General features: G+C 30.4%; 1 protein-coding gene across 2 annotated transcripts in view; it reads left to right on the forward strand.

The window, feature by feature from the left end:
• Positions 1–13,050, forward strand: part of LOC119604416 (protein sprint) — a 288,645-nt gene that overhangs the window by 76,155 nt on the left and 199,440 nt on the right. The window contains exon 2 of one of the 2 annotated variants that reach the window (XM_037957000.1): positions 2,626–2,809. The exons of the other annotated variant lie outside the window; for it this stretch is intronic. Coding sequence (XP_037812928.1) covers positions 2,736–2,809 — 74 coding nt within the window. The 5' untranslated portion in view covers positions 2,626–2,735. The remainder of the gene's footprint in view (positions 1–2,625; positions 2,810–13,050) is intronic. 2 annotated transcript variants of the gene reach the window in all.

A 13,050-nucleotide genomic window follows, 5' to 3' on the forward strand; every position in this document is an offset into this window, starting at 1 on the left:
GCCTCAGCTTAGCGCTGTTACAATGAGGAATGAATTTCGAAGTTCTTTACGTGAGCACCTGCCATGTTGGCAGGTGCAAACACAATGGGGCTTATGTGACCGCCCCATTGTGTTTGTTACACGCAGGTGACAATTTACGTATATGGAAATTCCGGTCCAGTATACGTGCACTTTGCTCAAATATTTAAGCTATCTTATCTCTGACCATTGCTGCTTAACTTCCTAGATGTAAACATCACTTTCGTTTACAACCACGTAGATGGGATCCCGAAGGAACTTAACCAACTGACCAGCCAGGATAAGTCCTGCGGGCAACTGGCCATACGTAGTACCAGATTATGTGGTTCTCTGGTTAGACCTCATGTCAAATCATACTAAGGACTAGCCAAGGAGGTCACAATGAGGATATATAATTTTCATCAAGGGTGCCAATACATACACTGGTAAGATGCCATCTTCATCAGCATCACAACTATGCTGAGCCAGCAAGTTACGCTGCCTATTGGTTGTTCGGACCTAGAAGTGATTTCACTTATTAAGTTGGTTTGTTGCGATTTTGTCTGTCAAATAACGGACATCATATACTGCATAGCAGAGATCGTGCTTTTGTCTTCTCTTGGCAACTTTTCCTTTTTCACTATCTAACTGCTTTATTCACGTTTTTCGGGGCTTTAATTGGGCTTAACGGAGGATTATGATTTGAGATTCCTTTGAGTGTGTTATGGCTAGCCGTCCACTGTATATTAGAAGAAGAAAAGCTCTTTTTCTTCTCAGGTTTGTTCTGAGTGTTCAGCTCCTCGGGAGAATCCTATATGTCCGATATATTCCGGGATTGGCTCACTATGGTTTCCTGAAGCATCTTTATCCCCTATGTCCCAGAAAACCTTGTATTTGGTTGTAGATACCTCCTTTATTCGATATACTTCTTGCTTGCTGGGATATGCTGGTGTTTTTATTATCGCTTAAGGTGTCAGAGTCGGATTCCTCATCTTTATTTAAAGACTGAGGTTGCTTAGAGCTCTCTCCGGGTATATCCATCTCTTTCACTTCAAAATTTTTGCGAATGGCAAGCTGTACCCTTCGCACACGATCGCAGGAGGATAAAGACACTTGACTGGCAAGCAGATCAGCAGTCTTTGGGGACTGCAAGATTCCCTCTGTCAAATAAAGTAAAACCATAGCTGGGAGATGTTTTACTTTAAATATCTTTTTCATACTCATTTGGAAATTACTGTTTTTTAATATGCATGTATTTCAGCCAGTACTGGGTTATTTAGTTTCTTTATCGTAACTTTAATATTATTAAATTTACTTTTCACATTTGTTTTTTGTTTTAGGGGGGAACACCTAGTATCCAAATATTTATTGGAGGGGAATAGACGATTCCCTTCCTAAAATAAAGTGAAACCATAGCTGGGAGATGTTAGAGTTAAAGAATTTAAATTATTTTTCATACTCATTTGAAAATTAACACTTTTTTAATTTTGTATTAAAAACTTGTCCATCTCTGACCAAATCATTCAAATATGACAATATTAATGTGTTATTAAAAAAAAAAAAAAAAATACTACAACTACAACAAATAACTAAGAAAAACAACAACTCATTCCTTTGTGATTCATGGCAAATTTATTCTGGAATTCTTTCTCTCTCACTCTTTCTCACATTATTTACTCTCTTTGATCAATGCATTAAGTAAACATGCACACAAACTTATATATAAAATTGTTTTGATTCTTAAGCAACGGTACTCTTGCACCACGAAATGTGATATGAAAATAAAACAACAAAAAAAATCCACCAAAGAATTTGCAAAATAAATGATAAATTAATGTTAATTCGCGCAAAAAAATATAAATTTCTACAGGTTTCAAGTGCTAAAACGTGTGAATAATGTGTAAATTTATGTTTATATTAATTAAATAACAACAAATATTATGAATAAAAAAGTGTTAAATAATAAAATAACAAATAATTAATAAAAAAGAATTGTGAAAAGTTGAAAAAGTAAAAAAGAAATTTGCCAAAAAAGACATAAAAATTTAATAAAAAATAATTTAAAGTTCATTATAAATTTATGTTGAAAATTTGATTAACTGAAAACAAAAAATAATAAATTTATTAACAAAATTTATGAAAAAATCAACGCAATAGTTTTTATTTCTTGTTCAAAAGCTTTAAACCATCAAAGAAAATTGGCCACAACCTAGATTTTTTTATTAAAACATAAAAGTGTCTTAAGAAATAAAAAAATATAAAAAATTTTAATAAAAATGTTGTTTGCATTTCATTCACATTTTTTGTTTATTGTTTAACTGTGCTATTAATTTATTTTTTGGTGTCACCACAATTCCCAGTTAAGTTTTTTTTTGCGGACACCCAGAACAAGTGTCATTTTTTGCGTTTTTAACTATTAATTCCAGGGCCAAATTGTTTTAGGAAATATAATGTGCTATAACCTAAATTTGTTTATAACTTTTTTTTTACTCTTAAATCAATTTGAAAGTAAAGTGTTTTTTTTTTTTGCAGTTTTATCGCATAACATAATAATTAAGTTTTTAAATACCACAGAAATTTTTAATTTATTTGATTAATAATAATGAGTGTTTTTTTTTTCTTCTAAAGAAATGTTTATCAATTTTATGAGTGATTAAATCGAATAAAAAATAATATACAAAACGAGCACAAATTTTAAAGTGTTTATATTAATCGAAAATTTGCTGCAGTTTATTTATATGGAATTTTATAAAATAATGACGACGACCACCAGTCTGGGACGTAATTTCTTTGAAAAATTATTTAGTTTTCGGTATGTATAAAAACAAGCTTTTTTAATTATTTTAAGTTTTATTAACTTTCTAATAAATATTTCGATCAAATACATTTTAAAGATTTTATGCATTAAAAAAGTATTGACAATAAAATGCATTCATAAGCAAAGATCGGAATAAAGAGAGCCAGTCATACACTTTTGACATATCAGACTTTCCTATAGTCAAAGCTATAGACTAATTTATAGTCCAGATTATAGACTGATTTATAGGCCAGACTATAGGATCATCAATAACTCATACTACAGACTGAGGATCAATATACCTCATTATAGATCGATCTGTAAATAACATATTTACTGATTTCGACTGAACCATAGTCCAGATTTTAGACTGATGTATAGTTCAGACATAATATATAGTGATTTATACTCAATACAATAAACTGATCTATAGTCTAGATTAATCTATAGTCTAGCCTTTAGACTGCTCTATAGTCTAGACTATAGACTGATCTATAGTCCAGACTATAAACTGATCTAAAGTGCAAACTATAGACTGATCTTTAGTACAGACAATGGACTGATCTATGGTCCAGACTATAGACTGATCTATAGTCCAGACTGTAGAATGATCTATGGTCCAGACTATAGACTGATATAAAGTGCAAACTATAGACAGATCAATATTCCACATTATTGACTAATTTAGATTCCAGACCAAAGACTGATCTATAGTCCAGTCTATAGACTGATCTATAATCCAGACTATAGACTGATCTATAGTCCAGACTATAGAATGATCTAGAGTCCAGACTATAGAATGATCTAGAGTCCAGACTATAGACTGTTCTATAGTCCAGACTATAAACTGATCTATAGTCCAGACTATAAACTGATCTATAGTCCAGACTATAGACTGATCTAGAGTCCAGACTATAGACTGATCTATAGTACAGACTATAGACTAATCTGTAGTCTAGACTATAGACTGATCTAGAGTCCAGACTATAGACTAATCTATAGTCAAGACTATAGACTAATCTATAGTCCAGACTATAGACTAATCTATGGTCCAGACTATAGACTAATCTATGGTCCAGACTATAGACTGATCCATAGTCCAGACTATATACTGATCTATAGACCAGACTATAGACTGATCTATAGTATAGACTATAGACTGATCCTTAGTCCAGACTATAGACTGATCTATAGTCCAGACTATAGACTGATCCTTAGTCCAGACTATAGACTGATCTATAGTCCAGACTATAGACTGATCTAGAGTCCAGACTATAGACTAATCTATAGTCCAGACTATAGACTGATCTATAGGCCAGACTGTAGACTAATCTATAGTCCAGACTATAGACTGATCTATAGTCCAGACTATAGACTGATCCATAGTCCAGACTATAGACTGATCCATAGTCCGACTATAGACTGATCTATAGTCCAGACTTCAGACTGATCTATAGTCCAGACTATAGACTGATCTATAGTCCAGACTATAGACTGTTCCATATTCCAGACTATAGACTGATCTATAGTCCAGACTATAGACTGATCTGTAGTCCAAACTATAGACTGATCTATAGTCCAGACTGTAGACCGATCTTTAGTCCAGACTATTGAGTCATCTATAGTGCAAACTATTGAGTGATTTATAGTCTAGACTATAAAGTGTTAATACCCACCATTGCCTTATACTCTTTTTAAAAATTGCAAATAATTACAAAATGTTACTTGTTGTTTATAATTTATTATTTATTATTCATCGTTCAACTTCTTGCAAAAAAACATTTTACATCACGTAATTTATTATTTTGATGATAATCGCAAAGAGAAAGATTGTGTTTTGTTTTCACAATTTCTATTGCAGATTGTTACAAAAATAACACAACAGTATATCTTGTAAATATACTACTGTTTTTTCCTTTATCATTTAAATGCATTATGAGTATGTGAATTTTTCTTTTAATATTTACAAAAGTACTTGCAATATGCATATACACATGATAAATAACTAAAGGCGCAAAAAATAGTAGGGATAATCAGTTAAAGATACAATTGCTTTGTGGAATAGAACATTTTTAAATAAAGCATAAAGAAAACTGATAACAAATAGTTTAAAAGTATTGATGTAGGGTATAAATACAGATACAATCGATTATAAAGCTCAGACTATACACTGATCTAAAGTCCAGGCTATAGACTGATATAAAGTCCAGACAATGGACTGATATATAGCTCAGTCTATAGACTGACATACAGTCTAGGTATAGACTGATCTAAAGTCCAGACAATAAACTGATCTATAGTCCAGACTATAGATTAATGTATTCTTCAGACTTTAGACTAATCAATAGTCCAGACTGTGCCGTAATCTATTCGTCTAAACTATTCCCTAATATATAGTCCAGACTATACACTAATCTATAGTCCAGATTATAGACTGATCTATAATCCAGACTATAGACTGATCTATAGTCCAGACTATAGACTGATCTATAGTCCAGACTATAGACTGATCTATAGTCCAGACTATAGACTGACCTATAGTCCAGACTATAGACTGATCTATAGTCCAGACTATAGACTGATCTATAGTCCAGACTATAGACTGATCTATAGTCTAGACTATAGACTGATCTATAGTCCAGACTATATAATATTTACTGATCTATAGTCCAGACTATATACTGATCTTTAGTCCGGACTATAGAGTGATATATAGTATGGACTATAGACTGATCTATAGTCCAGACTATAGACTGATGTATAGTTCAGACTATAGACTGATGTATAGTCCATACTATAGACTGATCTATAGTCTAGAATATATACTGATCTATAGTCCAGACTATAGACTGATGTATAGTTCAGACTATAGACTGATATATAGTCCAGACTTTAGACTGATCTATAGTTTAGACCATAGACTGATCTATAGTCCAGACTATAGACTGATCTACAGTCCAGAACTGACTGATCTATAGTTCAGAAGAGACTGATCTATAGTTCAGAATAGACTGATCTATTGTCCAGACTATAGACCGATCTATAGTCCATACTGCAAACGGATCTACATTCCAGACTATAGACTGATCTATAGTCTAGACTATAGACTGATCTATAGTCCTGATTATAGACTGATCTATAGTCCAGACTAAAAATTGATATATAGTCCAGACTATAAACTGATCTATAGTCCAAACTATAAGCTGATCTATAGTCCAGACTATAGACTGATCTATAGTCCAGCCTATGAATTGATCTCTTGTCCATTCTATAGACTGGTCTATAGTCCAGCCTATAGAAGATCTACAGTTCAAAATGATTACCCCTAATAATATATCTCTTATAATTTATAAACTTTGTTTAAATGAAATTTTTAATTTTAACAAAACATCATTGTATAAATCATATAAGGCATTAACAGACTGGCACTTTACAACTGCAAATTTACAAAACTGTCTATTATAAGACGTATAATGAAGGATAAACTAAAAAAAATAAAAATTACAAATTTTCTTTTCTATTTCAATTTTCTGATAATGATATAGACATGTAAAATATATAGTGTACAATGCCTCCTATACGTTTCACCACTTTACACCACATCTTCTGTGAAAAATTTTACATATTTTATTGTTAAGACACGTAAAGTAATTATATGCATATTTTCATGTTAAAAAAAAATTAACTACAAGTAAAAATTTATATACATATATTGTCTATATTGCATAATAATTGAATTGTGCAACACCTACAAAACTCCCGCCATGGAGCCACATGTGCAAAAGTACTACTACAACTCGTATTAGTACGTACCTGACAGAGTCTTTCATTTAATCATTATAATAATGTGTGTCTTTGTTTTTTTTCTTCTCAACAATACTAAATTATTATTAGTTATAAAAGTAAAATAAAAAATTTGTAATTATATACAAATGATGATTGTATGATTATGAGAATTTTTCATATATTTTCATTTCATAAAAAAAAAATATATATTTTGCAAATAAGTAATTTTTCATGTAAACTAGGTTTATTATGTTTAACATTTGATTGTTAACAAATATTAAATTATATGTTTTAAAACTGACTGTAATTGTATAATTATGGAATGAAAAATTATGAACAAAATTGTTAAAACAAATTATATATATTTATTTAATTATATGAATTTATTTTATACACTTAGTTTAACAGAAGTTTTAAGTTAATTATTGAATTAAAGTTGATTTAACTTTAAAAGTTATAAATTTTGAAAGTTTTTGTTGCTTTAAAACTCTACACTAAAAAGATTTTAGCAATTAGTACTTAAGTCATTCAAGAGCTGTATCAGTAGTAAGTTAAGTACGGATTTTCTTAAACGAAGTACAATATTCTTGATTCAACTATGGATCCAGCTTTTTATAAGCGTTTTTTGAGATGACAGTTTCACAATGTACTGGTTATTGAAATTTTTGGTTTAAGTTTGTCCAAGTTTTAACTATATAAACCAAAAGAATCTCAATCTTCTATAAAAAAAATATTCTAAACTAAATGAGAATTATATTCTAATCATATGAAGTTGGCTTTTCGATTTCCGTCTGTATGCTTGTATATTGAAATTAATTGTCATTTTGTGATCTTAAACAATTCCCTCAGACATGCTTTCAAAAAGCTCTCCACTTAATATAAACAAAACTGACTTTTAAATAACAGAGATATGATCCAAAATCTAAGGAAATCCCTGATTTTTCTAGCTTAGTGGGGAAGGTTTCCCAAGTAACATAGTGAACAGATTTAAACACAAAATATTAGTCGGTACACAGAAAGAAAAATCGCCTTTTATTTTAAATTTAGTTCGCCAGAACGAAATCTACTTTGAATATCACTAACGCGTTCAAAATCGTAGTACATCGGTATCAATTAAAAGATCCGTTCTCAAAAGATGTGTGTATGTAAAGAGAATATTCAACATTGGCGAGTTATTGGGTTATTCTGAGTACATAAAACCAACATTCGATTGCTGTAAAATCGGACATTTATGGTTTTTTAAGGTCATCTTCACTTGTGTAAGATATGGGGTAATCATGGAGCGGTATGGCCCATTTTCAATACCAAATCCATAGAGAACATTTGTATGAAATTTCTTTAAGGTTCATCTAACAGTCAGACGGATATAGATACATCTTTCTAGAATCTTGCAAAGACACAACACACATATATTTCTGGGTCTACGATTAATAAATACTAGATTTGTGTTGTATACAGAAAGAATTATTCATAACTGGAATGAATTTTGTAGTAAATAGTATGAATCGAACATTTTCAACAAACCATTTTCATTCAGAAAAAGAAAAGTTCATAAATAGTATGTTATGTATTGAACATGACAAACATAACAGAAGTCAAGCTTTACAGATTTCGCTTGAAAAAGAAAATTACATACTATTTATGAAATAGTTCTAAAATATTATGAATTTTAGTCAATTAAATTATTTCATAATATTTATGTAGAAACGAGTTGCTATGTATGATGAGGAGTGTTAAAATGATGTTATTGGGAAATTTGACGGACAACTAAAGACAAAAACCCAAACAATCCGAAAGTCCTATATATCTTACGTGCTGATGGCTTCGTAATATATAATCTGTCCAAAATTTGGTTATGCAAAGATGAAAAAAACACATAATTTTTTTTTAAATATTTTTTTTCTAAAATTGGAACAATAATTATTAAACTCTCTACATATTGATACCTTGACATCTTGCCTAAGGCATACCTTCCCTTTTCCCCTCACAATAGATTCTATTGTCATACAGCTGAAAAAAAACTGTCAACAAGAAACATATTAGAAACATTACAATTCGACACATATTCTCATTATGAAACGCATCGAAGCATTTAAATGCAACAAAAGCTATATGAAAACGAAGTTTCCAAGCAGCCTCAAGAATCACATTGTATTCTTTTCTAGCTGATGATGATAATGATAGTGGGATTGTTCTATTCAACAAACTTATTAAAGGCGACACAAAATGCAAATCTATAAAACTTTTTATTTCAGCTTAAAGTGAAAAATTCAAAATAGGAAAAGAAAAAAGAATTTATTATAATTTTCTTTTTTAAATTTCCATTTCAAGTACATAATTTTTATTCACATGCAACAACTAGCAGCAAACTTTCCTTTTGTATGTGTGTGTGATGGATGTTTGTATGCGGATAGTGGCAGTGAAGTGTGGCAATGTGCTGCAACAAATGTTTTCATATTGTTGTGATATGGTTTTTTGTTAAATTGTGAAGTTTTTTTTTTGCTTGGGCTTGGTTGATGATCATCATTATTAACGCTGTTGCAAGTAGATCTTTTAATTTTGATTTTGTTTTTGTAGGTTCTGTTTGTTTGTGTTTTTTTCTGGCTGCATGTGGTTGCTGCATTATTTGAATTTAATTTAATAAAAAGAAAAACCAAATTATATGGTAATTTTCTATAGAAAGTTTTTGTGTTCTAAAAACATATTTCTTTCTTTTTGCAATTATATGCAAATTATGCTTTTGTAAGAAAAAAAGAAAATTAAATAATTATCAAAGTTTTTCAACAGTAACAAGTATTAAAGTGATCATTCAACAAATGTGACACTTTTAAGATCATCATGTTGAAGATCATATTAGATTTTTAATTTTCCTATCGCAACATTTTGAAATTTTGTTCACTTGTTGACATTTGAACAAATGCAATTAATAGAGATTGGACTATAAAACTTTCATATATGTAATGTTTTATATTGGCAAATATTTCAAAATTACTTATGCATAACATTCAATATTTTCTTAATTGCTTTTTCAATTCCAATTTTTTCAACTGTCACATTTCATTTATAATATTTTTCTAAATATATAAGACTGTTTCTAAAATTTTTCAATTTCCGCATAATTTCTATAATCCATCTTAATTTGTAAAAATGTTCCTCGCAATATGTCACATTTAAAAATGTGAATTTAATGGATGCTGTTTGCACAGTATAACAAAATAGAAAGAAAAACTAAATTTTAACTGAAATTACTTTTTTGTCATCAATAATATGAAACAAATACAAAAAATTTTTGTCTGTCACACAAGTGTCATCAACATTTTGCCAAAACTGCTCTTAAAACGAATATGTGTGTCCGTCTGTATTAACGGAATGACCGTAAATACAAGTGAAGCAAAAAAGAAAAATGTGCAACAAGTACAACATATATAATATGTTATTTTGCAACAAACAGCATTAGTCGCAACAGCAGCAGCAAAAATGCTATTTAATGCTACACTTCCTGCTACTGATTGTTGGCGCAAAGAATGTTTTTAAAAAGTGTCATTAAATTTATGAAGAAAAACTATGAAAAAGTCTGCCGATCGATGTTATAGACAATTTGTGGAATTTGTTCTTAGGTTTTCAACACATGAGGGATTATTTGTCTCATTAAAAATGATTTTTATAATCGACTTTAGTGGTGGAGAAAACGAAACTTATATTTAGCCTTGTACGTCTGTCTTTCCATCCATGCGTATATTTAAACTTTAAATATACGCATGGATGATTTTCTAGAAAACCTTAATTCGGATTATGGAGATTTACTTTTATATACCGAAGTCCGTTGGCTAAGTCGAGGCAAAAGTTTGGAAAGACTTTTCCATTTAAGAAAAGAAGTACTCGAATTTTTAAAAACTTTATCCAATAAAGATACAAAACACCTTACTAATTGTCTTGAAAATCCCGACTTTCTATTAGATTTCGCATTTTTATGTGATATTACCGAGATATTAAATGACCTTAATTTATGCCTGCAAGGTAAAAATATAAAAATATTTCATTTGAATAGAATTATTCACCAATTTAGTACAAAATTAGATCTCTTAATAAATCAATTAAAAAGTAATAGTATATCAAATCTTAAGAAAACTTCATCAATATTCATAGAATTTAATTTTAATACGTTTGATTGTATTCAGAAATACGCCAAAATAGTTGAGTCCATAAAAAAGAATTACAATGACAGATTTCAAGACTTAAAATTTATAAAAAAAAAACAATAGAAATACATGATAATCCCCTTAGATGTGAAATAGAAGAGCAAGATGCTTTTCTTCACGAAGAATTGCATAAAATGCGTAATGATTTTGAAGTTCCTATGGAATCTGGGGAAAAATTTTGGCAAAAGATAGATGATACAAAATATTTCAATTTAAAAAACGAAATATATAAGCTATATTCCATGTTTGGCACCACATATAACTGTGAGGTGGCATTCTCAAGTATGAAACTGATTTTAAGTAAATTGCGGAATAGGTTAACCGATCAACACATTGGTGACTTATTGCGTATTAAGGAATATAAAGGAAACATTGATTTGGATAGATTAGTTGAACTTTAAATTAAGTTCAGTTAATATCTCGGTAATATCCCTTAAAAGTTCGAAATCGAATAGAAAGTCGTGATTTTCTTAATGATATTTCAGTAGTTTTATTTAATACTACTTTTTAAAAATACTACTACTTTTCTTAAATGAAAAACTCTTTCCCTTTATTCCATTTTTGTTTAAAATGCCCAAAAGTTCATGAGTTTTTCTCGTCGTAAAAAGTATTTGCAATAGAAAACAAATTTCAAAACTTTTCTCAGTGTACCACCATTTTGTTATAACGTGCAGTCATCTCTCTGCTGCTTAACGCACACAAATATACACATGGTGGTATGTGTTTGCCCATGACTGATTTAAAGCCTTGAGCATTAAAGGAATTAGCTAGGGGGCTGAAAAACTCCACAAATATTTTCTAGTTCTAGTTTAGTTATATTTCAGTTCTAGTTCAGTTCTAAATCAGTTCTAGTTCAGTTCTAGTTCAGTTCTAGTTCAGTTCTAGTTCAGTTCTAGTTCAGTTCTAGTTCAGTTCTAGTTCAGTTCTAGTTCAGTTCTAGTTCAGTTCTAGTTCAGTTCTAGTTCAGTTCTAGTTCAGTTCTAGTTCAGTTCTAGTTCAGTTCTAGTTCAGTTCTAGTTCAGTTCTAGTTCAGTTCTAGTTCAGTTCTAGTTCAGTTCTAGTTCAGTTCTAGTTCAGTTCTAGTTCAGTTCTAGTTCAGTTCTAGTTCAGTTCTAGTTCAGTTCTAGTTCAGTTCTAGTTCAGTTCTAGTTCAGTTCTAGTTCAGTTCTAGTTCAGTTCTAGTTCAGTTCTAGTTCAGTTCTAGTTCAGTTCTAGTTCAGTTCTAGTTCAGTTCTAGTTCAGTTCTAGTTCAGTTCTAGTTCAGTTCTAGTTCAGTTCTAGTTCAGTTCTAGTTCAGTTCTAGTTCAGTTCTAGTTCAGTTCTAGTTCAGTTCTAGTTCAGTTCTAGTTCAGTTCTAGTTCAGTTCTAGTTCAGTTCTAGTTCAGTTCTAGTTCAGTTTCTAGTTCAGTTCTAGTTCAGTTCTAGTTCAGTTCTAGTTCAGTTCTAGTTCAGTTCTAGTTCAGTTCTAGTTGAGTTCTAGTTCAGTTCTAGTTCAGTTCTAGTTCAGTTATAGTTCAGTTATAGTTCAGTTATAGTTCAGTTCTAGTTCAGTTCTAGTTCAGTTCTAGTTCTAGTTCAGTTCTAGTTCAGTTCTAGTTCAGTTCTAGTTCAGTTCTAGTTCAGTTCTAGTTCAGTTCTAGTTCAGTTCTAGTTCAGTTCTAGTTCAGTTCTAGTTCAGTTCTAGTTCTGTTCAGCTTCTAGTTCAGTTCTAGTTCAGTTCAGTTCATTTTTTTTTTTTTTTAAAGGAGAATGTATATACATCAAATCCGGAGAAATACACCTAGGCCTCAATCGGGCCTGTTGTGCGATCCTTAACCACTACCTCAGGTGGGAATCTAACCCACCATCTCCGGTCTACCAGACTAGAACACTAACCACTAACCTACCGGAGGCCACTAGTTTACTTCTAGTTCAGTTCTAGTTTTAGTTCAATTCTAGTTTAGTTCTAGTTCAGTTCTAGAACTTTTAAACTTTTGTTTTTCTAATGGAGCTTACGATAAAAAAATGGCGAATAACTGCTGTAATAATTTCAAAAAAATTCGTTCACATATAATTTCATATCAAACACTGTCTCATGTCCCTCTTTATAATGCAAAACATGGCCATTTTATTTTTGTAACAAAAAACTGTGTGTTCCATATACAAAATGTAATTTTAAATAAATCTGTTTTTTTATAATTTGTTTTTTATTTTCTACTTTTTTTTTGCAATGCTTGACTTATTTGATGATGGCGATGATATATAAAATTTCTTGGAACTACTTTATTTTGT

This window comes from Lucilia sericata, unplaced genomic scaffold, assembly GCF_015586225.1.
Source record: "Lucilia sericata isolate MDLA Ls3-8-SP2 unplaced genomic scaffold, ASM1558622v1 Contig000390F_arrow, whole genome shotgun sequence".
Classification (NCBI taxonomy): domain Eukaryota; kingdom Metazoa; phylum Arthropoda; class Insecta; order Diptera; family Calliphoridae; genus Lucilia; species Lucilia sericata.